At 50.0% G+C, this 27,098-nt stretch overlaps 2 protein-coding genes across 2 annotated transcripts in view; both read right to left on the bottom strand.

The window, feature by feature from the left end:
* LOC311199217 (olfactory receptor 14A16-like) overlaps nt 1–16,788 on the bottom strand; it is a gene marked incomplete at both ends in the record, with an annotated part of 107,038 nt that extends 90,250 nt beyond the window's left edge. The window contains one exon of the mRNA XM_084273282.1: nt 16,644–16,788. Within this exon, the coding sequence (XP_084129408.1) occupies nt 16,644–16,788 (145 nt within the window). The remainder of the gene's footprint in view (nt 1–16,643) is intronic.
* An 8,964-nt stretch (nt 16,789–25,752) lies between these two features.
* Nucleotides 25,753–26,676, bottom strand: LOC311199064 (olfactory receptor 14A16-like; the record flags this gene model as incomplete). The annotated part of the gene is made up of 1 exon (XM_084273109.1): nt 25,753–26,676. One exon carries the CDS (start codon nt 26,674–26,676, stop codon nt 25,753–25,755), a length of 924 nt encoding a protein of 307 aa, XP_084129235.1.
* Between the last annotated feature and the right edge of the window lie 422 nt (nt 26,677–27,098).

Below are 27,098 nucleotides of genomic sequence, written 5' to 3'. Positions count from 1 at the left end.
TGAGGGAGGCAGGGGGGAGAGGGAAGAGAAAGGGAACAAAACAAAACCAAGGAACCGAAATCTCACAGGTTGGGATAAGGAGAGTTTACTAGAATAGCAGAAAGATAGATGTAACAATAACAGGACTTTATAGCAAAATATCTGAAACTGGTGATGCACAGTGCAGTTTCTCACCGAACAGCTCAGGCCGTGCAGCTGAGAGCTGGCCCAAAAAAACCTGGAGCATCCCCAAAACTGCGCATCCTGGAGCTGCCTCCTCCTCCTCCCACCAGCCCCCCTTTTATGCTAAGCATGACATAACTGGCATGGAATACCCTCTTTGGCCAGTTCGGGTCACCTCTCCTGGCTGTGTCCCCTCCCTTCTCTTTAGTACAGAAATATGAACAACTGTAAAGTCCTTGATTGCTTGAGAACAACTAGAAACATCAGGGTGCTATCAGCACTGCTCTCATCCTAACTCCCAAACAGGGCATTCCATCTACTATTAGAAAAGAAATTAACTCCATCCTAGCTGAAACCAAGACAAACATCAATGCTCTTTCCAAGAGATGGTGAGCGAATAAGCATTCTACCTGCAGAGTGAGAACCTGATGGATTGCAGGAAGAAAACCCTCTCCTTTCTGTTAATTGAGACTAAACTGGGCAAGTCCTTTCCTTCCTTTATGTCCTTTATTGATTCCTGGTGTGATGCTTACAAATGTTTTCATAACGTTCCCCAAAGAAGTATAATTTTACATGGACTGTTCACAGACCTTTTGTGGTTTGTGGCTAATCTGCAGGATTAAAATCCCACCAGGGAGTGGCAGTGCCAGCGAGGGACAGGACTGGGGCTGCCTGTGTCACCCTGTGGGGTCCTGTCTGGCGTGCCATCAGCATGGAGAAGAGTGAAGAAACTGCAGCTGGAAGGGTCCTCCTAAGCCTTCTTCAGAACGTCAGCAGCTTCAAAGGCAGACCCAGGGCCTTTTGAGTATTGCTTTAGAGCAATAGCTGCAGGAAAAAGCTGTGAAAGGGTGCATGAGAGGCTTGGGTCCTCTTCACAATGAGTTTGGGAATGACAGCCTGACCCAGAAATCCTGTCTGAGCCAGGAAGTCTGTGAGGACTTGGCTATCTAGGCTTCCCTCTGCTTATGGCACTGCAACTTTGCTTGTGAAGGGCATGGAAGACACAGGCATGTGCTTCTCCCTGAAATCTGACATTGGAAATGCTCTTGGCTTGGCATTTTTAAGGTCACAAGTGGCAGAAGTGAAGTGGTGGTGGGGTGTCTTTAATTCTTCCTGAAGAAGCCCAAGCTTTCCATGGCAGCAAGGAGAGCAGGATGGCGCCATGGCCATGTGAGAAAGTTGTGCTCTAGGACAGGCTTCCCAGCCTTTCAGCAGGGAATGATATTTCCATCTGCTGCACAGTCGCCAGCAGCTCCTGAGATGCCACTGCCATTGTCCTTGCTGTGTCCTGAAACAGACGGTTCTTTTACCAGGCCAATTCTCCTTCCTCAACTCCTGCAGAACCCAGGGGAGATCCTGAAAATTGCCTCCTTCTTCTACCTGATTAAAATCTCTGCCTTGGCACTTCAAAACCTCATTGGCCTCATCTCTATGTCTCTCCCCAAAGGCTGCCATCAAGTGCAGTCTGACTGCAGGTAAGGGTGGGCAAAAGTGGGGAAGAATTTCTTTTCAATGTGCAAGAGATAGACTGGGCAGGACAGAGGTCAGAGTTCCATGAAATCAGGAGCCACATTGGAAAGATATATAGGGGTTGGGCATTCAGCACACCTCAAATGACACCAGCATAGAGACAGGAAATCTAGGACCTGTATGAGTGTTTCTCACGGTGTTGGTCTCACCCACACCTCTCCTGGAATCTGGATAGGCGGCCCTGGTGTGAACCAGACCTTACTGTGTTTGTACCTGGAGGCTCCTCAGCCCAGGTCCTACACTTAGTGCAGGGAGCCCCAGCTTCCCTGCTCATCTCCATCCTGCAGGTGCAGGGATGATTCACAGAGAAACATTGCCTGTGCTATAGGGCCTGGTGCTGCAATGATGAAGGCACCTTTCAAGAACCACCCAGTGAGATGGTCTTGCAGGTCCTAAGGACTTAGACCCAGCTAAGACAGCTTTTGAGAATCGGGGTTCCCAGTTCCCCTGGAAATGGTGAATGATCAGAAGGGATCTGTCTGGAACTGTGCTCTGTGGTTTTGGGGTGCTGTAGCCTGCTTGCTGGGCAGAGTGACACCACCAGCTCATGGCCCTGTGGAGAAGTTTATTTAACTCTCAACATCTTGTTTATGTTTCTGTCTATCCTTTCCTACTCTTGTATGGATATTCCCAGTAGAGAAGACACCTCTCATTACAGGCAGCTTGGTTTTGGCATACTGTCGTGGTTTCATCCCGGCTGAGAGCCGAGATCCACGCAGCTTCCTGCTCCTTAAAGGAAAAGAGCAGGGAAAAGGGAAGGGGGGGGGGGGGGAGGGGGGCGCCGAGAGGCAAGGGATAGGAAAAGGAAGAGGAAGGGGCAAATAACCCCAAACCCAAGAAACTAAGAGGCCCGTGGGTTGGGATAAGGATAGTTTACTAAGATAACAGAAAGATACAATATAACAATGCTAACAGGACTTTAGACCAAAAATATATGAAGCTGTTGATACACAATGCAGTTTCTCACCAAACCACACAACTCAGGCCGTGCCTCCCAGAGCAGTCCTGGAACCCGACAGTCCCCCAAGAACCGCGCATCCCGGAGCCGCCCCAGGCCGTCCTCCCATCAGCCCCCGATATCCTGGGCAGTATGTAACTGGCGTGGAATACTCTCTTTGGCCAGTTTGGGTCACCTGTCCTGGCCTCGCCCCTCCTTTCTCATGAAGAGCTGAGAAAGTCCTTGACTGTCTGACAGCAACTAAAAACATCAGGGTGTTATCAGCACTGCTTTCATTTTAACTCTCAAACACAGCATTCCATCGACTGCTACAAATGAAGTTAACTCCATCCTGACCAAAACCAGGACATTATAAACCCCTTATTCCATACCATTTACATCATGACCAGATCCAACCCTTTCTTTTGGGTACAACCAGTTTCTTGTTTCAGACACACATATATGTATGTACACATGTATACACGCACATGTGCATACAGGTATTATTCCCTTAGTCCATGGACCATTCTCCTGAGTTTGTTGAGTGAATGAATGTTTAGTCCATGATGATTTTCAGGCTTCATTCGTCGTAACAGTCTCTCATGGTGTCAGTATGCGTCACTGGATCGTTGCATGCTGCATCTTGGGCTCTCCACCGATACACCTGACATGGTCCATGTTCATAGTCTGTGAATCAAAGATGTTCATTTTCAAAGGGAAGGAGGAAAAAGTTCAGGAACACCAGGTCTTGGTCCCGTCATCGTGGCACTCTTCCTTCATTGACTTGTATGACTCCGGCTGTAAACTCCATTGGTACAACATAAAACAACATGCAGCAATGATAGAAATAATAAATCTACAGTAATGCGTTATTTAGCAATTATTATACTACAATTTCTACCTTATTATTTATATTGGCTATTCTCAACTAAAATCAAATCCCTCTGAGGTACACATCGCACTTCTCCATCCTTCTGCATTACCCACCAAGTACAACCAGGTCCTTGAGCAAAACCAATCCCAGACACGGGTTTAGCTTTGCCTGAAGCAGGGATGACCCAAACTGTCTTCCCTAATATACTCTTCATATGCACTACTGGGACTCTGTCTCCTTCTACAGTACATGGAAATTTTGACTGGGCAGGACCAGCTCAATTGGTGAATACCCTAATGTTAACTAACTCTGTGGCTTTGGTTAAATGTGTATCCCAATGTTGGAATGTTCCACCACCCATCGCTTTCAGGGTAGTCTTTAAGAGCCCATTATATCGTTCAATTTTCCCAGAGGCTGGTGCATGATAAGGATAATCTATACCTAAAATGCACGGAGCTTCTGGGCCAGTCACAATTGGGTGTTTCTCCCAGTCCTTCCCAGTTAAGCTCACTTCAGCCTCTAACACAGTCAATTGTTGGGATCCCCCTGTCACTCCGGAAATGCTAACAGGTTCTGTCCCTACATAATTCGATGGCATTAGCGTACACTGGGCACCGGTATCCACCAGAGCCTTGTACTCTTGTGGGTCTGACGTGCCAGGCCATCGGATCCACACAGTCCAATAAACACGGTTATCCCTCTCCTCCACCTGGCTGGAGGCAGGGCCCCTCTATTGTTGCCGATTGTGTTGGCTGTTCACTGGTGCAGCGTTCTTCCTGGCAGAATCGCGTTGTGCGATTCTTTTGCCTCGCAGCTCATTTACTCGTGCTTGGAGGGCTGAGGTGGGCTGCATACCCCACTTCCTCATGTCCTCACCATGGTCACACAGGTAAAACCACAGCGTCTCTCGCAGTGTGTCCCTTCTGTATCCTCCCTTCTAGGACAATGGACGCTTTCTCCCAGTAGCTGCAACATCACTCCATACGGGTTGGGAGTTGGACACATTGTTGTCAAGTTGTTTGACCAGTTTCTCTACTGCTGCGATGACAGAGAGGGAAACATTGTCCTGATAACTCTGGAGTCGGCAGGACACCTCATATACTGTTGTGGGATCTGCATCACTCCAGTCCATTGTTGCCAATGAATTGGTGTGCCCTGCTGGTGCATTTTGTACAACCTTACACCACATATCTGGAGTGCATAGGACCTCGTCAGGATCAGAGGGAAGCTGTGAGTTGTCCAGATTATAATAAATTATCTCCCGTACAGCTAATTCTCTCAAGTGCTGGATAACTGCCTCAATGTTGTTACATTTGGGTGATTGACATGTAATGTATTCCTTTATGGGATACCTTTCCCTCAGACTTACAGTAATCGCCTCCAGAGGATGAGGATTTCAGACTTTTCCCCAATTGCCTTATCAATGCCTATCAATGCTCTAGCATTGCTTTATCAATGCTCTAGCTAGGGATCCCTAGTGCTTGGCCTCCCTGCCATCTAATTCCAAACTACTGGCCCTGTGATCCCAGCATTGGAGCAACCAAGTGATGATGTGCTCACCTGGGCGGCGGCTGAAATCTTTTCGAATCTCACGCAGCTCACTCAGGGTCAGGGATCGTGTGACAACAACCTCATCCTGAGATGGTTGAGATGGCCCTGCCTTATAGTGAGATGGTTGAGTTGGCCCTTCCTTATCCTGAGACGGTTGGGATGGCCCTGCTTTATCCTGACATTCATCAGATGACCCTGCTTTATCCTGACATTCGTCAGATGGCCCCGATTCACTTTCATCCTCATCCTCCTTCACTACAGGAACAACTTTCTTTGTGCATTTCCTCTTTCGTATGGGAGCAACAGACACTGATGTGGGTTGATTTTTTGTTTTATCGGCAGTATCTGCTGTAGGGGTAGCAGTAGCTGCAGCATCGGCTGGGCAGGTTGCAGTAGCCACAGTGCTAGTCACAGAAGTTACAGTGGCCTCAGTACTAGTCACAGTGGTTACAGTAGCTGCAGTGCCAGTCGTAGGGGTTGCAGCAGCTACAGTCTGTGCTGGTCTGTTTTCTTTCCTTTCCCTCTGACAGTGCTGACAGTACTGACAGTGCTGCCTGCTATCAAGCAGTGTTTGGTAAATAGTGGCCAGGGCTCAGCACAGTGCAGTAAGCTGTGCATCTCTGGGAAAATTACAGCAATTTCTTTTCAGATATGCAGTCACTTTATCAGGGTCCTGTAACTGTTCAGGGGTGAAACTCCAAACCATCGGGCGTGAGAAAGTGCCTAGGTACTTGCCCCATACTCTGCCACATGCACTGCCACTCGTGATTATCTGGTCTCGCAGAAAACTCTTGAGTGGTATTCATAAACCTGTACTTAATATTTAACAAAAGCTGGACCATGTTCACCAAACCTACCAACAGCACAATGCTAGTTTGAATATCCCAGGGATATTGGAAATTTTCAAACACTGTTACCAGAGCTGTTGTATTTAGCCCAAAGGAAGAGAAAGCAGCGTAGATATTTCTTTCTGTACTCCCATGATACCAGCTGCCGTTGTTAACTCCTCCCTTTCTAAAGAATAGACAGGGCAGCAAAATCTTATACAAGTACCAGCACAAGTTCACGATCAACGATATCAATAAATACCAGAGCATCGTGACCAGAGACTGCTTAAACCAAAGTACTTATCACAACTTTGTCTTAATTACAAACGGGTCAGGGTCAGATCTACCGTTATCACAACCTTTCGGGCCCCATGTTGGGTGCCAAAAAGACTGTCATGGTTTCACCCTGGCTGAGAGCCGAGATCCACGCAGCTGCCTGCTCCTTAAAGGAAAAGAGCCGGGAAAAGGGAAGGCGGGGGGGGGGAGAGGGGTGGGGTGGGGTGGTGAGAGGCAAGGGAAAGGAAAAGGAAGGGGCAAATAACCCCAAAACCAAGAAATAAGAGGCCCGTGGGTTGGGATAAGGATAGTTTGCTAAGATAACAGAAAGATACAATATAACAATGCTAACAGGACTTTAGACCAAAAATATATGAAGCTGTTGATACACAATGCAGTTTCTCACCAAACCCACAGCTCAGGCCGTGTCACCCAGAGCCGTCTCGGAACCCGACCGTCCCCCAAGAACCGCGCGTCCCGGAGCCGCCCTCAGCCTTCCTCCCGTCAGCCCCCGATATCCTGGGCAGGATGTAACTGGCGTGGAATACTCTCTTTGGTCAGTTGGGTCACCTGTCCTGGCTTCGCCCCTCCTTTCTCATGAAGAGCTGAGAAAGTCCTTGATAGCATCTAGAAACATCAGGGTGTTATCAGCACTGCTTTCATTTTAACTCTCAAACACAACATTCCATCCGCTGCTACAAATGAAGTTAACTCCATCCTGACCAAAACCAGGACACCACGTTTAACATGCAGCCATTCCAGGAGCCTGTCCCAATTTTCTGAGTTGGTCCTTCTTATGCAGAGGGGCAATGCTAGCCTCTGAACTGAGGGAGCTGGGCCTCTTTAGCTTGGAGAAGAGGAGACTGAGGGGTGACCTTATTCAGGTTTAGAAATAAGCAAAGGGCAATGGGTGCAAGCTGGAGCAGAGTTCCATGTGAATAAAAGGAAAAACTTTCTCACTGTGAGGGTGACAGAGCACTTGGACAGGCTGCCCAGAGAGGTTGGGGAATCTCCTTCTCTGGAGACATTCAAACCCACCTGATTGTGTTCCTGTGCGGCTCAGTCTAGGTGATCCTGCTGTGGCAGGGAATATTGGACTAGATGATCTTTTGAGGTTGCTTCCATCTCCTAACATTCTGTGATTCTTGGACCTTGGATCCCCCTTCATGTCTCATGGACTCCCTCTGGCCCCTCAGGTTTCACCAGGTGTTGGTGTTTGAACACCTCCTTCTTGTCCTCCCCCCCATTAATTCCCATGGTAGCTGGGACAAGCAGCTCCCAGGAAGCAGGTGCCTGTTTTGTGCCCATTGGAACTGGGGAAAGAGTACTCCCAGCTTCTGTGAGTTGGAGGCAGCCATGGGCCAGAGCTGCATCCCGTTCCAGCCCCAGAACTGCAAAGCAAGGATGAGGTGCCTTGAGTGACTTGTCATACACCTTACCCTCCCCAAGGGGAAAGAGTCCCCTTCCTCTCCTTGCCTGAGTGTCCTGTCTCATGAGGAGACAAGGAAGGGTGTTTGTCCTGCCCAGTTCTGGTTTGATCAGGAGAAAGGACTCGTGGTCTGTGGAGACAGGACAAGTAGCAATGGCTGCAAGTTGGAGCACAGGAAGTTCTGCACCAACATGTGGAAAAACTTTTTCACAGTGAGGGTGACAGAGCCCTGGGACAGGCTGCCCAGGGAGGTGGTGGAGTCTCCTTCACTGGAGATATCCAAGACCCGTCTGGATGCCTATCTGAGTGATGTGTCCTAGGGAGCCTGCTTTGGCAGGGGGGTTGGACCCAATGATCTTTGGAGGTCCCTTCCAACCCCTACAATTCTATGATTCAATTCTATGACTCTTCTGGACACGAGGATTTCTCCCTAGCCAAGGGAGGGAATGTCAGTGAGAACTTCAGTTTCTTTCCAAGTGTGTCCCCTGGAGCTCCAGGGAGGAGCCCAGAGGGGAAGGGGGGTATGATGTCTTTACCTGCTGCTCTGCTGTGAGCTGGGCTGGGCTCCTGGGATGGACAGTGGGAGCTGAAGAAATATTGCAGCACTGCAGAGAGACAGCTCTGCCCAGGAGCAGCTCCTCTGCCAAGCACACAGGGCTGGGGACACTGCCTGTAGGCACCAAGGGGAGACCTGTGAGGCTGAGAGAGCTGACGGATGCTGAGAGCTCACTGGAGGAGAAATCTCCACAGCACTCTGCCTGGTATGTCTGTGGGTGCAGGGCAAAGCAGGTTCTGTTCCTGGAGGGATCTCCTAAAGCTGGGACATGGGGCATTGTGTGGGGTCTGTCAGGAGGACAGGTTCTCTGTAGGACTAGAAAGTGCTGCCTGGAAGGGATGTCCTTCTGCCCCATCAGAGCGACAGGGCAGGACAGCTGTCTTGTCCTGGGCATGGCTGCAGAGGTGTGAAGCAGAGTGTGCACCCAGCGGTGCACAGGGCAGTCTTTTTGAGCAGGGTACCTGTGCCCTGGGTGTGTGTGTACTGGGGCAGAGACTGCTGCTGTAAGGGTCAGCACTAAGCCTGGCTTGTGGGCTTTAATCAGGGATATAGACAGGACCTCAGGGTTAAAATAGTGACCCAGGGAAGGGCAACATAATGAACTTGTACTGTAAGAATGTGTTGCATGGGTCAGCTTTGCTCCCAGCAAGAGCTGATCCTTGAGAAATTCCAAAGAGAATATTTTCCCACAGGCAGAGTCTTTGCTTTGACTTTTCCTCTCCTGTGGGCTGTGCTGACTGTGGTAGATGAGAAATTATTTCTCCCCTCGAGAATATGCAGTGAAAACTTGATTCTCATTAAGATGTCAGTGCCTGGCCTGAGCCCTGCACACACAGAGGCTCACTGGGGCAGTGCCCTGATGGCAGGAGGGGTCTGCAGAGCAGAGCTGAGCACAGGGCAGGTTGGATGAGATCTGTGAGCACAGAGCAGGAGGGGACACGGGCAAAGAAAAGTAGCTCCAAGGACAGGTCCAGGCAGCAGGGACATTGTCAGGGAGGGAGAAGAAGCTGCTGTCAGACATGCCCTGGCAGTGGGGATTTGGTACCTCCCTGACATCCTCCTCAGTGCTGACACTTTTCCTCAGTGATCCCCTGGTTTCTGCCAATCAGCACAGGCTCTGCACCCAGAGTTCCAGGGTTTAAGGCTGAGTCTTCTCTTTGGCAGCCCAGCCCACAGTGAGGAGAACCCCCTGAGTTCCTGTCTGTTTGTCCCTGTCCTTTCAGCCTTTGCTGGAGCATTTCTGCTTTTTCCCCTTCAGTCCTTGCTGCATTTGTCCCACTGTTACCTGGGGCTCCGGGCATGTCCATTGGTGGGGCTGGAACTGAGCTGACCCTCACTTCAGGACCCCCATCTATAAGACTGAGGACTTCCCGGGTTCTCCTGCTGGGGCGCAGGCTGCCTCCCAAAATGGCCCTTAGGACCGCTCTCCTAAGGACTCTTGTGAATACAGACACAAAGTGTCTGAATCTTTAGATTCAGAGAGTTGGAAAACATCCCATCTTTAAGAAGTCTAGTGTACTGCTCTGTCAAGAGGTCAGTGTGTTGATAAGTGACCTTTCTATGTATCTGGTTAAAACTGTTCTGGGAGAGAATCTCCTCTGAAACCTGACCCCCTTCACATGCTGCTTGGCTGTAACAGTCAGCTGAGGGGAGAGATTTCATGGTTATTAAACTGCATCATGTTTAACTGCTGTTTGTTGTCAGAGAAATCTGTCTGTGCCTGGGAGCACAGATGATGCCAGGAAAAGTATTGGGAGTCCCAGAAGGCCAGTTAGGGGACTGCTGCTCTATCAGAATAGCAAAGTTCTCCAGGCAGGTTTGATCTGAAGAGACTGCTTTTCCTGCCTGTCCAGATCTCCTTAGGAGATGTCTGCACCAGCACCCATTGCAGCATGCTGCTGAACTTTCTTCCATCATCCCTTTTGGTTTATATCAATAAACACATTATTGCCTCTCTCTTAAGAGTGAAGTGTATCCCTCTTACCTATCCCATCTGCGACAGTTGGGGAATGGCCTGTTGGAGAGTGACAGGGTACCTGGGGTCCTGGTAGACAGTAGAATGACCATGAGCCAGCAATGTGCCCTCCTTGGTAAGAGGGCCAATGGCACCCTGGGGTGTATTGGTAGGGGTGCTGTTACTAGGTCAAGAGATGCCTTTCTCCCCCTCTTCTCTGCCCTAGTAAGACTTCACCTGGAATGTTTGGTCCAGTTCTGGGCCCCTCAGTTCAAGAAGGACAGAGAACTCCTTGAAAGAATCACAGAATCACAAGGTTGGAAAAGACCTGTAAGATCATCAAGTCCAACCATTCCCATCCTATGCTAAACCATATCCCTAACTACCTCATCAACCCTTTTTTTGAACACATCCAGGGATGTGTTCAACCCCCTCCCTGGGCAGCCTGTTCCAGGCCCTGACAACTCCTTCAGTAAAAATGTTTTTCTAATATCCAATCTGTCCCTGCCCTGGCCCAGCTTCATGCCATTTCCCCTTGTCCTATCACCTGTTACCTGGCTGAAGAGACCATCGCCCACCTCTTGACAACCTCCCTTCAGGTAGTTGTAGGCGGTGGTAAGGTCTCCCCTCCTCTTCTCCAGGCTGAACACCCCCAGCTCCCTCAACCGCTCCTCATAGGATTTTCCCTCCAGCCCCTTTCCCAGCCTGGCTGCTCTTCTCTGCACTTGCTCAAGGGCCTCAATGTCCTTCTGATGGTGAGGAGCCCAGAACTGGACACAGCACTCAAGGTGTGGTGTGGGCTGACAGAGGCCAGTGCAGGGCCACCAAGATTGTTAAGGGAGTGGAATACCTTCCTTATGAGGAAAGCCTGAGGGAGCTGGGCCTCTTGAGCTCGGAGAAGAGGAGACTGAGGGGTGACCTTATTCATGTTTATAAATATATAAAGGGCGAGATTCAGGAGGACAGAGCCAGGCTCTTCTAAGTGATGGTCAGTGATAAGACAAGGGGCAATGGGTGCAAGCTGGAGCAGAGGAAGTTCCATGTGAATGTAAAGAGGAACTTTTACACTGTGAGGGTGACGGAGCACTGGGACAGACTGCCCAGAGAAGTTGGGGAGTCTCCTTATCTGGAGACATTCAAAGCCACCTGCATGATTTAGTCTAGATAATCCTGCTCTGGCAGGGAAGGTTGGAGTGTGTGATCTTTCTAGGTCCTTTCTAACCCCCAATGTTCTGTGTTTCTGTGATTCTCTGATTCTGTGGCACTACTTCTATCACCTGTTGCAAAGTCTCCTTTACCTTCAGAAGTGCTATTCCCATTTCCTTGCTTTATTGGGGGGGGTGGGGCTGGTGTTGGGCTTTTTACAGTGTAGGACAAAGGCATTTTCTCCTCATTCCCTTTCCTGCTATTCCAAACACACCTGCTTTATTTCTATCCATGCCAGTCCCTTCCCTTCTGCAGATGAACAGGCTCAGGAACAACAGCTCATTCCCAGGAGCAAAATGAGCCAGCAGAAGGATGAGGCAAAGCAAGATGGCCCATTCAAGAGTGAACATGCTTGATCTCAGCACTGGCATAAAGGAGACCTTTCTCCTGCCAAGCACTTACTTGCACACCCCCTCAGCACCATATTGCCCCCTGCTACAGCAGGGTTTTGAGGAGTTGCATGGTGTTTGGGGGTATAAACATGCTTGGGGAGTTAAGATAGGGCTGGAGAGGGAGGGGGGACACTGTTGCTGGGGGGGGATGTAGGAGTTGAGGCAGGGTATTGGGGGAATTTGAAGGTGAAAAGGAAGGGGGTGGAGGAGTAATGTGGTGCTGTGGGGTATAGAGTTTGGTGGGTTGTTAATGTTTGGCTGAGGGGGCTTAAGTGGTGCTGAGGAACCCATTAGTGCTGGGGGAGCGGGACATGGGGGACACAGGGTAGTGCTGTGGGAGACATGGGAGGATTTTTGGGGGGAGGGTGGGGTTTGGGGTTTATGGGGGCATTTGAGGGGCAAACAGGGGTACTAGGCAGGTTTAAGGTTGGGCTGGATGTGGGGGTTAAATTGGGGGGAACCCATAGGTGGTCGGGGAGGTGTTTTGAGGGAGGTATAGTGCATACTGGGGAGAGATATGTTAGGATTTGAGGGGGAAAATAGGAGGTTTGGGGTTATGGGGGGTGTTGGGGGACCACCAGTGGTGCTGGGGGTTTAACACAGTGTTGGGGAGTGAGGTAGGGCGCCCATGGGTTCTGGAGGGAACCTGTGGGTGGCATAGGAAATGCTTGGGGTGTATGAGTGGGATTTCTTTGGGGGGAGCAGGGGGCCAAGGGGGATACAGGGGGGTGGGGGGTGCCTGCCAGGGTGCCTGGGAAGGATTAAGGGTGTGCTGGGGGGCAGGATGAAGGTGTGGAGGCCACCCATGATTGCAAAAGGCAGGGCATCTGGAGGGAGTAGAGGAGTGTTTGGGTGAGATATGAGGGGATTTGGAGGTGAAAATGAAGGGGTGGGGGGTAATTAGGTTTTGGGGGGGGCACCAGGGGTGCTGGGAAGCTTAATTGTGTGGGCACCCATGGGTGATTGGAGGGGTGTGGGGATGATGTACAAGGGTTCTGGGGGTGGATATGGGGAAATCTGTGGGGTAAAAGGGGAGGTTCAGGCTAGTAATATGGTGCTATATGTTCCGGCTATACCAGCACCCACCTTCCAAACTGTTAAAGGTCCAGCAGTATGTCCCAAGCAAAAGGTGTGAGGGATGGCAGATGTTCCTGGCCTGAAACCTCCCCATGAGTACACAAGCAGCCACATAAACCTTGGGACTAATGAATTCCCAGCCAAGGGAACAGTCCTAACAGTGCCAGCGGTGATTATCAGGCTCTTCCATAGTCACACATCGAACATGCTGAACGTCCAGCAATGGAGTCCCAGGGTCTCTAACACCTATTGCTGGCATTTAATTGGAGGCACCACAAGTTGAAGAGACACCTGCAAGCACATGTGGATCATTAAAAAGATGGAGTTTCCCTTCAAACAGACCTTGACAAACTTGCACAGGTGACCCAAAATTGGCCAAAGAGGGTATTCCACGCCAATTCCATCAAGCTCAGCATAAAGGGGGCTGGTGGGGGGGGAGGAGTGCAGGGCTCTGAGCTGTAGGGCCTGAGCTGTGTGGTTTGGTGAGAAACTGCACTGGGCATCACCAGTGTTGTATGTTTTACTATTTTTTTTTTGTTTTCATTTCCCTCCCTTCCCCCTGTCTCCAATCCCTCCCACCCCACATCCTCCTCCTAGAGAGATCATGGCCTCTTGATGTTCAGCTCTTGGCTGGAACAAAACCATGACAAAAGGTTCCAGTACAACACCCACACATCAAGACAGGCTCAGACATGACGGGTGGAGAACAGGCTGCAGGGAGCAGAATTTGGTCATTCCAGGGGCTGCCATAGCAGTCAGAGGTGCTGAACAGGGATCTGCCCATGAGCACATTGGGCTGCACTGGGAGGAGAGTGGCCACGCAGACAAGGACCCTTCTCGTCCATTTGGACTCAGCACTGGTGAAGGCACCTCTGGAGCAGTCAGTCCCAGTGTGGGGCTCCCCGGTCTGGTGGAATGTGGAGAAACCCTTGTGTGGTCACAGAAAGTCTGACCAGATACAGTTAGGGGTCTTGTGTGGAGAGGCTGAGAGACCAGGGCTTCTTTAGCCTGGGGACGTGCAGCCTGAGGGAAGCCCTCTTTGTGCTACAGGGAAAGAACATAAGAAAGGAAGTCCACGTGAAACTGCAGCTTTGAAGGTCAGAGTGGACGTGAGGCTAAAGAAATGTCATTCTGAGGGCAGTGCTGTGGTGTAAAATGTCACTTTGAGGAAGAGTGGGTCAGCTGGTGGCTTTGTGTTTGTGGGAACAGCTGGTGAGGACGGAGAGACAGCAGTACAGGCAGGGACATCATGGGTTGAGAACATGGTCGGGAAGGGGATAAGGTGCCTGCAGGGAAACAGGCACAGGTGTGGGGAGCTGTAGGATGGACTGTGGTACAGATGGCCGAGGGTGCTGGACAGGCTGAAAGGGCCTGATAGAAACGAGGTCTTTGCCCCCTTGGCTATAGTTGATGTCCCTGCCACAGAGCCTCAGAGGACACATATTGTCCTCATGGCCATGGAGCATCATTGCCTCCTTGCACCCAACCCAGGGGAGGGCACAATGTATTATACCACTGTCCTTCCCTTGGTGTCACACTCCCCACATCCCAAGGAAGAGCTCTGAGACACAGGTGAGGGTCAGGATCTCCCTGCCCAGGGGCTGGGGACCAGTGCTTGGCATTTCTGCTTCATCAGAACAAGCCAGGGTGTCCTCAGCATCAGAGCTGCCTGCGCTTTGCCTCTGTTTGTCCTCATGGCCTCCAATTGTCTGCTCTAACGAGCCCCTGGGGAGGCTTTGTCAGTAATGGTTCCCAGTGGGGCCTGTTAGTGCTTCAAGGTACTTTGGGCATTACTCCTGACTTGAACTTCTTGAGAGGTTTCTTGAGTCTCCTTTTGGTATCTTGAGGTCTGTGGACTCTGAAGAAAAGACACCATGGGACTCATTAACACCCAGAAATCCCTTACAAGCATGGCTCTTCAACACATTTTAATTAAAAAAATTAAGACTTGTATGACTAATTGGAGAGGTGAGTTTGAATGATGAAAATTTCAAAGGAGTTTCACAATGGAGGATTTTTTCATAGGAAAAGAAGTTTCTGTCATATCTCAGATCATGGAAGAAAGTTCAGCAGCATGCTGCAATGGGTGCTGGGGCAGAGGTCTCCTAAGGAGATCTGGACAGGCAGGAAAAGCAGTCTCTTCAGATCCAACCCTGCATGGAGAACCTTGCTCTTCCCCAAGCCCAGCAGTGCCCTCACTGGCCTCCTGGGACTCCCAACACTTTTCCTGGCATCATCTATGCTCACAGGCACAGACAGATTTCTCTGACAACAAACAGAACAACTATTTAATAACCCTGAAATCTCTCTCCTCAGCTGCCTGCTACGGCCAAGCAGCGTGTGAAGGGGGTCAGCTTTCAGAGGAGATTCTCTCCCAGAACACTTTTATTTGGATACATAGAAAGGTCACTTCTCAGCACACTGAACTCCTGACAGAACAGTTCATTAGGTATCTGAATGATGGAATGTTTCCAACTCTCTGAGCTCAAAGCAGACACCAGAGAGCAGAAAAGTGAAGTGCATGTATCTACCTGGTCTGGGTAAAAACATGTCCTTCGGCATGGCTGTTATATGAAGAGAGCTGGAAACACCTGTATGATGAGGGACATAACAGAGGCAGACAGATGATAATGCAGGTATAGGGGAAATGTGTGTATTTCTTCTGCTGTCAACAGTACCAATGCTGGAAATTCCCAAGTTGTCAAGTGATTCAACTGATATATTTGTGTTTGCAAATTTCTTATTTTTCTTCTGTAAAAGAAAAAAAATCAGGAATAATTTTGGTCTTTTGCAAGCAGACCTCATGCAAAGAGAGGACAGCTCGTCACAACGCAGAGTCTGGGTCACACAAAACCTGGAGATACTCTATAGGAATGGGACGATTATGGACTGTGTTACAGAATCACGTAACTTTAGGGGTTCAAGGGATCTCAAGAGATTACCAAGTCCAAATCCAATTTCTAAGATAGCCTAGAGAAAAAAGAATGAAAAAAACCCTCAACACTAAAAAAACCCTGCAAATCTACTAAGCACAGACTAACATGAGTTACAGTGTCAGCGATTTGCAGGATAAGATAAGCAGCATATTGCTGCTTAGAAACATCCAGTCATCAGTTTCCACATGGCATCCTTGAGCTCCTGGTTCCTCATGCAGTAGATGAGGGGGTTCACTGCTGGTGAGAACACTGAGTAAAGAAATGCCACTACAAGGTCCAAAAATAGGGAGGAAATGGAGTGGGGTTTCAGATAAGTGAGCATGGCACTGCTGAGAAAGAGGGAGACCACGGCCAGGTGAGGGAGGCACATGGAAAAGGCTTTATGCCTTCCCTGATCTGAGGGGATCCTCAGCACAGCCCTGAAGATCTGCACATAGGACACCATGATGAACACAAAACACCCAAAAGCTATAAATGCCCCAACTACAATGATTCCAGTTTCCCTGAGATAGGTGTCTGAGCATGCCAGCTTGAGGATCTGGGGGATTTCACAGAAGAACTGGTCAACAGCATTGCCATGGCAGAGGGGCAGTGAAAATACATTGGCAGTGTGAAGCACAGCAAGGAGAAACCCACTGGCCCAGGCAGCTGCTGCCATGTGGACACAAGCTCTGCTGCCCAGGAGGGTCCCGTAGTGCAGGGATTGGCAGATGGCAACGTAGCGGTCATAGGCCATGACAGTGAGAAGACAGTACTCTGTGACGATCAAAAGGAAAAAGGAAAAGAGTTGAGCCACACATCCTGTGTAGGAAATGGCCCTGGTGTCCCACAAGGAATTGACCATGGATTTGGGAACAGTGGTGGAGATGCAGCCAAGGTCAGTAAGAGAGAGGTTGAGGAGGAAGAAGTACATGGGGGTGTGGAGGTGGTGGTCACAGGCTATGGTGATGATGATGAGGCCATTGCCCAGGAGAGCAGCCAGGTAGATGCCCAGGAAGAGCCAGAAGTGCAGGAGCTGCAGCTCCCGTGTGTCTGCAAAGGCCAGGAGGAGGAAGTGGCTGATGGAGCTGCTGTTGGACATCTGCTGCTGTCAAGTGTGGAGACCTGTCCAAGGAAGAAAAGGTAGTGAGAAGTTAGGGAACTCTTCTTTGAGGAAAACCTCTTCCAATTCTTAGGGAACACACTCAGATTGACTCTCTGTATTCTGGGAGAGTTTTGTCAGGTCCTTTTTGGGAGGTCTGCTTTGTGCTGGATGGAACGTGCCACTGCTGGGAGGAGGGTCAGCTGTGGCTCTTGAGAACTCAGTCCTGCCTGGCAGCAGTCAGTAAATAGAAGGATGGTGTGATCTCAGACTAAATCCCCTGTAGATAGGAATGAGCTTTTCAGCACTGTCACTCCAATGTCACCTGAGGGCAGAGCAGAGCTGTCGAGCTTTGGTTTTCTCCTGCCTGTACCGGAGGGGTGTTTCTTCTGTCAGGGCTCCCTGACATTGCTGCTGCAGTACCAGTGAAACCTTCCCCTGAGTGCAGCGTGGGGAGAGCTGCTCTGTCCGTCAGCCCTGGTCTCAGCTGCCCTGTGCTGGGTGCTCTGTGATCACACCCTGGTGTTCCCTGTCGAATATCAGTGTTGGCACTATGGGGGATATCAGAGATTTACCAAATCCCCACTGCCATGGCATTTCTGGGAGCAGCTACCTCTCCTTTCCTGACAATGACTCTTCTGCCTGGACCTGTCCCTGCATCTGCTTCTCTTTCCCATGTCACCTCCTGCTCTGTGCTCACAGACCTCATCCAAACTGCCCTGTGCTCAGCTCTGCTCTGTAGACCCCTCCTGGCATCAGGGCACTGCCCCAGGGAATCTCTGTGTGTGCAGGGCTCAGGAGATGCTCTGACAAGTCCTAATGACCAATGAGTTTGCACTGCCTTCTGCAAAGTTAGCGAGAAAAGCTCAGCTCCCTCTCCCCACCCAGTCCACAAGAGAGAAAATTCAAAGCAAAGTCCCTTCACCTGGAGTGGAAAATGCATCCTTGGTGTTCTTGAAAAGTGTCTGGGAAGTTGCCAGGGATCCGTTGGAGCTGGGAGCACACCTGACCTACACTGCACACTTTGACAGCAGAAGGACCCTACACTGTCCTTCCATGGGTCACATTTCCCCCCAGAGCTTCTTCGTGCACCAAGGTAGATGGAAGCCCACCAGGCAGGCTGAGTGCTGACCCTGGTAGGAGCAGGGTCCCTACCCCAGCACACAGCCCTCGTGGCACAGGGAAAGCCCTGGACACCGCTTGAGTTCACACGCTGCTTCACACCTCTGCAGCCATGCCCAGGAGAAGACAGCTGTCCTGTCCCTCTGATGGGGCACAAGGGCATCCCTTGCAGGCAGCACTTTCTGGTCCTACAGAGAACCTGTCCTCCTGACACACCCCACACACTGGCCCATGTCTCAGCTTTAGGAGATCACTCCAGGAACAAAACCTGCATTGCCCTGTACCCACAGACATACCAGGCAGAGTGCTGTGGAGATTTCTCCTCCAGTGAGCTCTCAGCATCCGTCAGCTCTCTCAGCCTCACACGTCTCCCCTCGGTGCCTACAGGCAGTGTCCCCAGCCCTGTGTGCTTGGCAGAGGAGCTGCTCCTGGGCAGAGCTGTCTCTCTGCAGTGCTCTTGGGTTTTCATGAGCTTCCTTCATCCCAGGAGCTCAGTCCAGCTCACAGCAGAGGAACAGGCAAATATGTCACATACTCCATTCTCCAGAGTCTCCTGTGAGGTGTCCCTGGACACTAAATCTTTACTGCCTGTCTCTTCCTTGTCTGGGGAGAAATCCTTCTGTCCAGAAGAGTTGTTTCTCCAGACCGAACCAGAGCTGGGCAGGAGAATCACCTTTCCGTGTCTCCACATGAGACAGGAACCCCCGGCAGGGACAGGGAGGTGACTCTTTCCCCCTGTGAGAGTCACTCCAGACCCCTCATCCTTGCTCTGCAGCCCTGGGGCTAGAAGGAGACATGTTTGCCTAATTGAAGAGCCCCTCTCAATCCCCTCCCTATTTACAGATTCACTGATTCACAGAACTCTAGGGGTTGGAAGGGGCCTCCAGAGATCATCCAGTCCAACCCCCTGCCAAAGCAGCTCCCTAGGACAGATCGCACAGGCCGGTGTCCAGAGAGGTCTTGAGTATCTCCAGACAAGGAGATTCCACAGCCCACCTCGGCCGCCTGTCCCAGGGCTCTGTTGCACTCACTGTGAAAATTTCTTCTCCAATTTGGTGTTGAACCTCCTATTCTCCAAGTTAAACCATTGCCCCTTGTCCAGTCTCCACAGACCACTTAACCTGGTAGAGGTATTTCCTTAATCAGTTCTTCTAGGCTCCCTCCTGGTGTCTCAGCCCTCATGGGAATCATTCTATGATCTCATCACTGATGTTCCCTCCCTTGGCTGGGGAGAAATCCTTCTGTCCAGCAGAGTCCTTTCTCCTGATCAGACCAGAGCTGGGGTGGACAATCACCTTTCCTTTTTTCCGTATGAGACAGGACCCAGAGGCAGGGACAGGGAGGGGACTCTTTCCCCCTGTGAAAGGATGGGGTTTAGGTGAGCATTTGGGCATTTCTTGGTGTTTCACAACAACAAAATCAGCAAAAACAAATCTACAAAGCTCTGCTCTGCAGTTGGGGGAAGTGGGGACCATCATTTGGAAAAGATCATATATGTCAAAAAAGACAGACCTTCTGCTGCAAGGACAAACTGACACCTGGAGAGCTCCCATCAGAGCCCCATACAGCCAGAGGCACCCTCAGACAGCAGGAAGTGCACCTCCCAAAAATTACCTTTGCAGTGTCTAATGGAACAGGGAGAGGCAGTCCTTGGGTCTGCAATGAGAATGTTTTGCTCAGGGAAGAGTGCCCCAAGTTCTCACTGCCTTGTTCTCCTTGCACAGGGCTCCATGCAAAGAGGAAGAGAATGTCCAACAGCAGCTTCATTCCCCACTTCCTCCTCCTGCCCTTTGCAGACACATGGGAGCTGCAGTGGGTTTCTCAGTGCTGTGCTGCACACGGCCAGTATATGTTCCCTACCCCTCTGCCATGGCACTGCTGTTCTTCTCTGCAGTCCCCTAGATCCTCAGCCTCACATGCTCAAATGCCTACCCTGGGAAGACTGGTGTTCTTGTATTCAGTACCTGTTTAGTTTTGGGGTCTTTTATGGGCTACCTGGGGAGGTTTAATACCAGGAACATCTTTTAGCCCATGCACCCTTTTTGGGGGGATCTATTGTGGACAATTAGCAGTTTTGAAAATGGTCTCTGGTAGAGCCTGAAAATGACATCAGGCGATGTTAGGAATGTTCCCTTGGCAAGGAATGCCCTGAGCCCCAAGGTTACTGGGGTTTCTCATCTGATCTCTCAGGTGTTTTCATGCCAGGAACATCTTTCATCCTTTGTACCATTTGTTTTGCTGAAATTTTTGGATGGTTGGCATATTCAAAGGCAGATGCTGGGAGGGCCAAAAATGAAGTCAGGCAATATCAGGACTGATCCCTTGGCAAGGGGAGCCCTGAGTCCCAAGGTCAGTGGTCTTGTTTGTAGTCCACATGGGGAGGTGTTGTTCTTTTTGCTAGGAATGTTCTAAGCCTTCTTACTGCTAGTGGGTTACCTGGGGAGGTTTAAGGCCAGGAACCTCTTTAGGCCCTGACAACTTTTTTTAGGGAGCTATTACTAGGTATTTAGCAGTTTTGAAGGTGGATGCTGGTAGAGCTGCAGTTAGATGCCAGTCAATTTTAGGACCATACCCGTGACTCAGAATGCCCTGAGACCAAAGGTAACCTGGTCTGCTAGTGGGCTACCCTGGGAGCTTTTAGGCCAATAACATCTTTCAGCCCTTACACAGCTTGTTTGGAACTATTGCTGGATGTTTATCACTTTCAAAGTTGTATGGGGGTATAACCTAAAAATGACATCAGGCACTGTTAGGACTGTTCCCTTGGAAAGGAAAGCCCTGATCCCCAAAGTTACTGGTGCTGCTACTGGGCTACTGGGGAGGTTTTAGGTCAGAAACATCTTTCATCCTTCCACCTTTTGTTTGGGAGATATTGCTGTATGTTTTGGAGTTTTGAAATTGGAGACTGGTAGAGCACAAAAATGACGCCAAGCACTGTTAGGACCATTCCTGTGGCTAGGAATGCCCTGATCCCAAGGTTTCAAGGCCTGCATGTGGGCTACCTTGGGATGTTTCTGACTAGGATCATCTTTACTCTCTACCTATGGATGCTTCTGTCCAGCATCTTCTCTTTCACATTTCTTTAGGGAGTAATTATTAGACATTTATCAGTTTTGAAGTTGGATGCTGGTAGAGCCCAAAAATGATGTCAGGCACTCTTAGGACCATCCCCTTGCATTGAAATCCTTGAGGCCCAAGGTCATTTGGGCTGGTAGTGGGCTACTTGCTTAAATTTCCAGTCAGCCCTTGCATCTTTTGTTCGGGGGATATTGCTGGACGTTTAGAATGTTCTAAGGTGGATGCTGGTAAAGACAGAAAATGACATCAGGCACTTGTAGGACTGTTTCTTTGTCGAGGACAGTTCTGAGCCCCAAGGTTACTGGGTCTTCTTCTCCACTGCTCATGAGGTTTACAGCCAGGAACATTTTTTGCAGCTTTTCTTTGTGTGCCATTACTCTACGTTTAGCATGTATGAAGTTGGATGCTGGTAGAGTCCAAAAATGATGTCAGATACTTTTAGGACAGAGCCTTGGCAAAGAAAGACCTGAGCCCCAGTGTTACTGGGGCTGTTTGTGTTCTTCTTGGAGAGGTTTGAGCAGGAACATTTTGCTGCCCTCGCATCTTTTGTTTGGGTTATATTGCTGGACATTCAACAGTTTTGAAGTTGGACACTGTTAAATCTGGAAAATTGTCAGGCAGAAATATGTTCACTCTCATGGCTATGAAAGCCCTGACCCCCAAGTTAATGGGGCTTTCACTGGGATACCTGGATAGGTTTTAGGCTACAGATATTTCTCATTGCTCCCAGTTTTTGTTTGGGATGTAGTGCTGTACCTATAGCAAGTTAAAAGGTGATCGCCGATAGAGCCAGAAAATTACATCAACCATGGTTAGGGTAATTTCATTGTATATGACAGCCCTGAGCCCCAAGGTTACTGGGCCTGCTAGTGGGCTGCCTTGGGAGGTTTCAGGCCAGGAAGACTACTAGCCACCCACAACTTTTGTTTGGTAGCTATTGCTGGACTTTCAGAAATTTCAAACCTAGGAGCTGGTAGAGCTGAAACCTGATGTCTTGCACTGTTCTGACCATTCCATTGTCAATGCATCTTCTGGGCTACCTGGGAGGGTTTCTGGCCAAGAAGATCTTAAGGCCCTTGTACCTTTTGATTGGCAGCTATAGCTAGACGTTTAGCATTTTAGAATTTGGACTCTGTTAGAGCGAGAAGATGACATCAGGCCCTGTTACAACTGTTCCCTTGGAAAGGAATCATAGAATCATAGAATGGCATGTGTTGGAAGGGACCCCAAGGATCATAGAGCTCCAACCCCCCTGCATCCTGATCCACAGGGGTACTGGGGTTCCTAGTGAGCTGTGTACTGAGCTTTCAGGGCAGAAACATCATTCAGCCCTCAAATATTTCTTTCAGTGGGATTTATTGCTGGAGGTTTGGCAGTTTTGAAGCTGGATGCTGGTAGATTTGGCAAATTACATCAGGCACTCTTACTACCATTCTACCAAGCAAATCCCTGACGCCAAGGTTCCTAGGGCTGCTAGCTGGCTACCTGGGGAGGTTTCATTCCAAGGAACATTTTTCAGCTCTCTCACTTTTTGTTTGGGAGCTATTGCTGGATGTTTAGCAGTTTAGAATTTGGACACTGGTAGAGTCTGAAAATTACAACAGCCACTCCTAGGACTGTAGGACATGCTGGAACTTGGAGGCCATAAACCATGGGGAAACTAAACAAAGGTGGCAACATTGAGATAAACAAAGTTCCAGACCCCCTGCCGGGACAGGCGCAAGAAGAAGCCTGTCCTCAAGCTATGGTATGCCTGCTGTCTGGGGAGGCCTCAGGAGTTGCTTCCTCAAGATGTTAGGGTTGCTAGTGTGACAGTAGACCGCTGACCAACCAGATGCAGCCTGTGAGCAGTGTATGTACAAAGGACCAATCTGTTTCAAGCACGCTGTCTTCTGAGCATATTGAAAGGAATGATTTTATACAATAGATTGCCTTGTGCTTGCATCAAGCTGTGTCCCGTCTCTCCGACACGGCACCTTTCAGCCTGGCCGCCACCCTTGACCATCTGCAGGACAGCCCATCCCACACTGCCCCACGCCTGTGCTTGTTTCCCTGAAGGCTGCAGACAACCAACCCCTTTCCTATCTCACTGTCACCCCATGATGTCCCTGCCTGTACTGCTGTCTCTCCCTTTTCACCAGCTGTTCCCATAAACACAAAGCCACCAGCTCATCTACTCTTCCACTTAGTGACTACTTGCACCACAGCACTGCCCTCAGAATGACATTTCTTTATCCTCACTCTGACCTTCAAAGCTGCAGTTACAGAGGACTTCCTTTCTTATGTTCTTTCCCTGTAGCACAAAGAGGGCTTCCCTCAGTCTCCCCTTCCCCAGGATAAAGAAGCCTGGGTCTCTCAGCCTCTCCACACAAGACCCCTAACTTTATCTTGGCAAGAGTTTATCTCTCCACATGAGTTTTCTTCACTCTTCTACCAGACCAGGGACCCCACATTGGGACTGACTGCTCCAGAGGTGGCTTCACCAGTGCTGAGTACACATAAACAATAAGGGCTCTTGTCTGTGTGGCCACGCTCCTCTCAGAGCAGCCCAATGTGCTCATGGGCAGATTCCTGTTCAGCACCTCTGACTGCTATGTCATCCCCCAGAATGCCCGAATTCTTCTCCTTGTGGACAGTTCTCCACCCATCATGTCTGAGCTGCCTTGATGAGGGAGTGTTGTGCTGGCACCTTTTGTCATGGTTTCGTCCCAAGCACCATCCACTCACTCTCTCTAAGAATGTATGTGGGGGGATAGGAGTCAGCATGAAGGAAGGGAAAAGGCAAAGAACCCCCCCCCCCAAACCTCATGGGTTGGGATAAGGTCAGTTTACAGGGACAGCAGACAGAGAGAAACAACAACAATAGGACTTTTTAGCAAAATATATGAAGCTGGTGGTGCACAATGCAGTGTCTCGCTGAACTGCACAGCTCAGGCTGTAGAGCTCAGAGCCGTCCCGAAACCAGATCATCCCAAAAACTGCGTTTGATTGACCTCAATGCTCCTCCCCATCCAACCCCCCTTTATGCTGAGTGTGATGAAGCTGCTAGGTAATATCCACTGTGGCCAGCTTGGGTCCCCTGTCCTGGTTGTGTCCCCGCCCAGCTCCCTTGGTACCCCCTGTGTTCTCGTTAGCAGGGCAGCATGAACAACCGAAAAGTCCTTAACTGCTTGGAAACAACTCTAAACCTTCCCTGTGTTACCAGCACTGCTCTCATCCCAGCTCCCAAACATGGCATTTCACTGGCTTATAGAAAGAAAATCAACTCTCTCCTGGATGAAACCAGGCCACCTTTATAGACAACAAGTGCAAGAGAATGGTGGGCTCATTCCTGTAGTCATACAGTATGGATAATCCCACTCATCACTTATGGTCAGCTGGGCCTGTTCTGTCCCCTTCCAGGTACTTGTGCACTCCCAGGTGACTCATTTCTGGAGAAGAATGAGAGAAAAGCCCTTGATGCTGTGCAAGTCCTGCTCAGCAAGGAACAAACACATTTAGCTAGACTTGTTTGCTTACAAATCCAACCCACAGAACTATGGGGGCTGCCAACATGAAAATTAATTCCACCCCAGCCAAAATAAGGGCAGGAGGAGAAGATCTCCTCTGGTTGGAGGTTTGTTTGAAATGAGGCTTCTTTCTGTTTCTTTCTGTTTTCTACTTGCAGTCCCTTGCAAGTTGGTTTCCTTCTCGGCTGGGGGACACCATTCAATCCACACCCCCTCCCCCTGCTGCACCGTGGGGTCCCACCAACGACAGACACTACGTCATGAACTTCTCCAGCGTGAGCCCTTTCCCACAGGGCTTCAGCTCTTCCCCAGCTGCTCCACCATGGGTCACTGCTATGGTGGGCAGTAGTAAATATCAATGTCTCTCAGTCCCAGTCCTCCACGGGGTCACCAGCCTCACCCCAGAAAACCTCTTCCTGAGCGAATCTCTCCCTCGCTCATCTCTGTGTCTCTGTCTCTCTCCATGGGCTGCTGGGAGGAGATTGATCCAATGTGGGTCACAGCATCTCCTGTGTGTCTCACCCTGCTCCAGCGTGGGGCCTCTCCACGGGCTGCAGGTGGGTTCTGGGCTTTTTCCATGGGCTCTGGGGGGACACACATTCCAACATGGCTCTCCACAGGGTCTGCAGGGGCATCTTTCTCTCTAGCACCTGGGGCGCCTCCTCCCGCCCTTCCCCGGCCTAGGTGTCTGCACAGCTTGTTACACCTTCTCACTCCCTTCTCTGGGGGCAAAATGCAACTGCATGTGGTTTTTTTCTCCTAAATGTGATTCTCAGAGGCACTGTGACCAGCACTGATGGGCTCAGCCCTGGTCAGCAGCAACTCTGGCCTTGAATCAGCAGATGTTTACTCTTCAGGGCCAGCGGGGAGCTTCTGGCTGCTCCTTACAGCCGCTGTTGTCTGCAGCCCCCGGTTCTCTAACAGCACTCAGCTACGCAGAACTGTGACAATAATTCAGCTGATGAGAATGTTCTTGTAAATTTTTTATAGATGACAGGATAAAGAAAAATTTGTGCACCTTTCAAGGGAGACATGATGGAAAGAGAGCACAGCTCATCCTTACAAAGTGTCTGGGTCACACAAGAACAGGAGATACTGTATTAGGAATGAGATGAACGTTGACCATGTTATTATAGCTTAGACAAAGTAGAAGGAAAAAACATCCAACAATTAAAACCCTACTAAATAGAGACTGGTCCTAACATTAATAACATTGCCAGTGATATACAGAAACACATGAGCAGTTTGGTGCTGCTTAGAAACAACCAGTCCTTAGTTTCCACACAGCATCTTTGAGCTCCTGGTTCCTCATGCTGTAGATGAGGGGGTTCACTGCTGCTGGAAAAGTGCAGTAAAGGAATGCTGATACCAGGTCCAAAAATAGGGAGGAGATGGAGGGGGGCTTAAGGTGGGCAAACAAACCAGTGCTGAAAAACAGGGAGACCACGGCCAGGTGAGAGAGGCAGGTGGAAAAGGCTTTGTGCCGTCCCTGCTGCGAGGGGATCCTCAGCACAGCCCTGAAGATCTGCACATAGGACACCACAATGAACACAAAACACCCAAAAGCTAAACAGACACCAACCACAATGACTCCAATTTCCCTGAGGTAGGCATCTGAGCAGGAGAGTGTGAGGATCTGGGGGATTTCACAGAAGAACTGGTCAAGGGCATTGCCATGGCAGAGGGGCACTGAAAATGTATTGGACGTGTGCAGCACAGCATTGAGAAACCCACTGGCCCAGGCAGCTGCTGCCATGTGGACACAAGCTCTGCTGCCCAGGAGGGTCCCATAGTGCAGGGGGTGGCAGATGGCAACGTAGCGGTCATAGGCCATGACAGTGAGAACAGAGGCCTCTGTGACAATCAAAAATACAAAGAAAAAGAGTTGAGCCACACATCCTTTGTAGGAAATGGCCCTGGTGTCCCACAAGGAATTGGCCATGGATTTGGGAACAGTGGTGGAGATGTAGCCAATGTCAGTAACAGAGAGGTTGAGGAGGAAGAAGTACATGGGGGTGTGGAGGTGGTGGTCACAGGCTATGGTGATGATGATGAGGCCATTGCCCAGGAGAGCAGCCAGGTAGATGGCCAGGAAGAGCCAGAAGTGCAGGAGCTGCAGCTCCCGTGTGTCTGCAAAGGCCAGGAGGAGGAAGTGGCTGATGGAGCTGCTGTTGGACATCTGCTGCTGTCAAGTGTGGAGACCTGTCCAAGGAGGAAAAGGCAGTGAGTTGTTAGGGTACTATTCTTTAAAGAAAACCTATTTCAATGTAAAGTGGATGAGGGATTCAGGAGGACTTTTGTCAGGTCCATTTTGGGAAGTGTGCTTTGTGCTGGTTGGAGCACGTCACTGCTGGGAAGACTGTCAGCTGGGAGGTCCTAAGGCTGGAATGGGTGGGACAGAGAGAAATACACTCAGGGGCTTCTCCTCACTGGGGGTCAGGCTGACAAGGACAAGACTAGGCATAAACCCTGTAGTTTGGATGCAGAGTCTGTGCTGGGTGTCAGAAACAGGGGGTTGTTTTGGGAAAGGGTCAGCACTGCAGGGGATGTCAGGGAGGTAAAAATCCCCACTCCCACGACATTTCTGGAAGCAGCTCCTTC

The sequence above is a fragment of the Gallinula chloropus genome (genome assembly GCF_964237585.1).
Source record: "Gallinula chloropus genome assembly, chromosome: 19".
NCBI lineage: Eukaryota > Metazoa > Chordata > Aves > Gruiformes > Rallidae > Gallinula > Gallinula chloropus.
The sequence above is the reverse complement of the archived record's forward strand: the minus strand, read 5'-3'. Positions and strand labels throughout refer to the sequence as shown.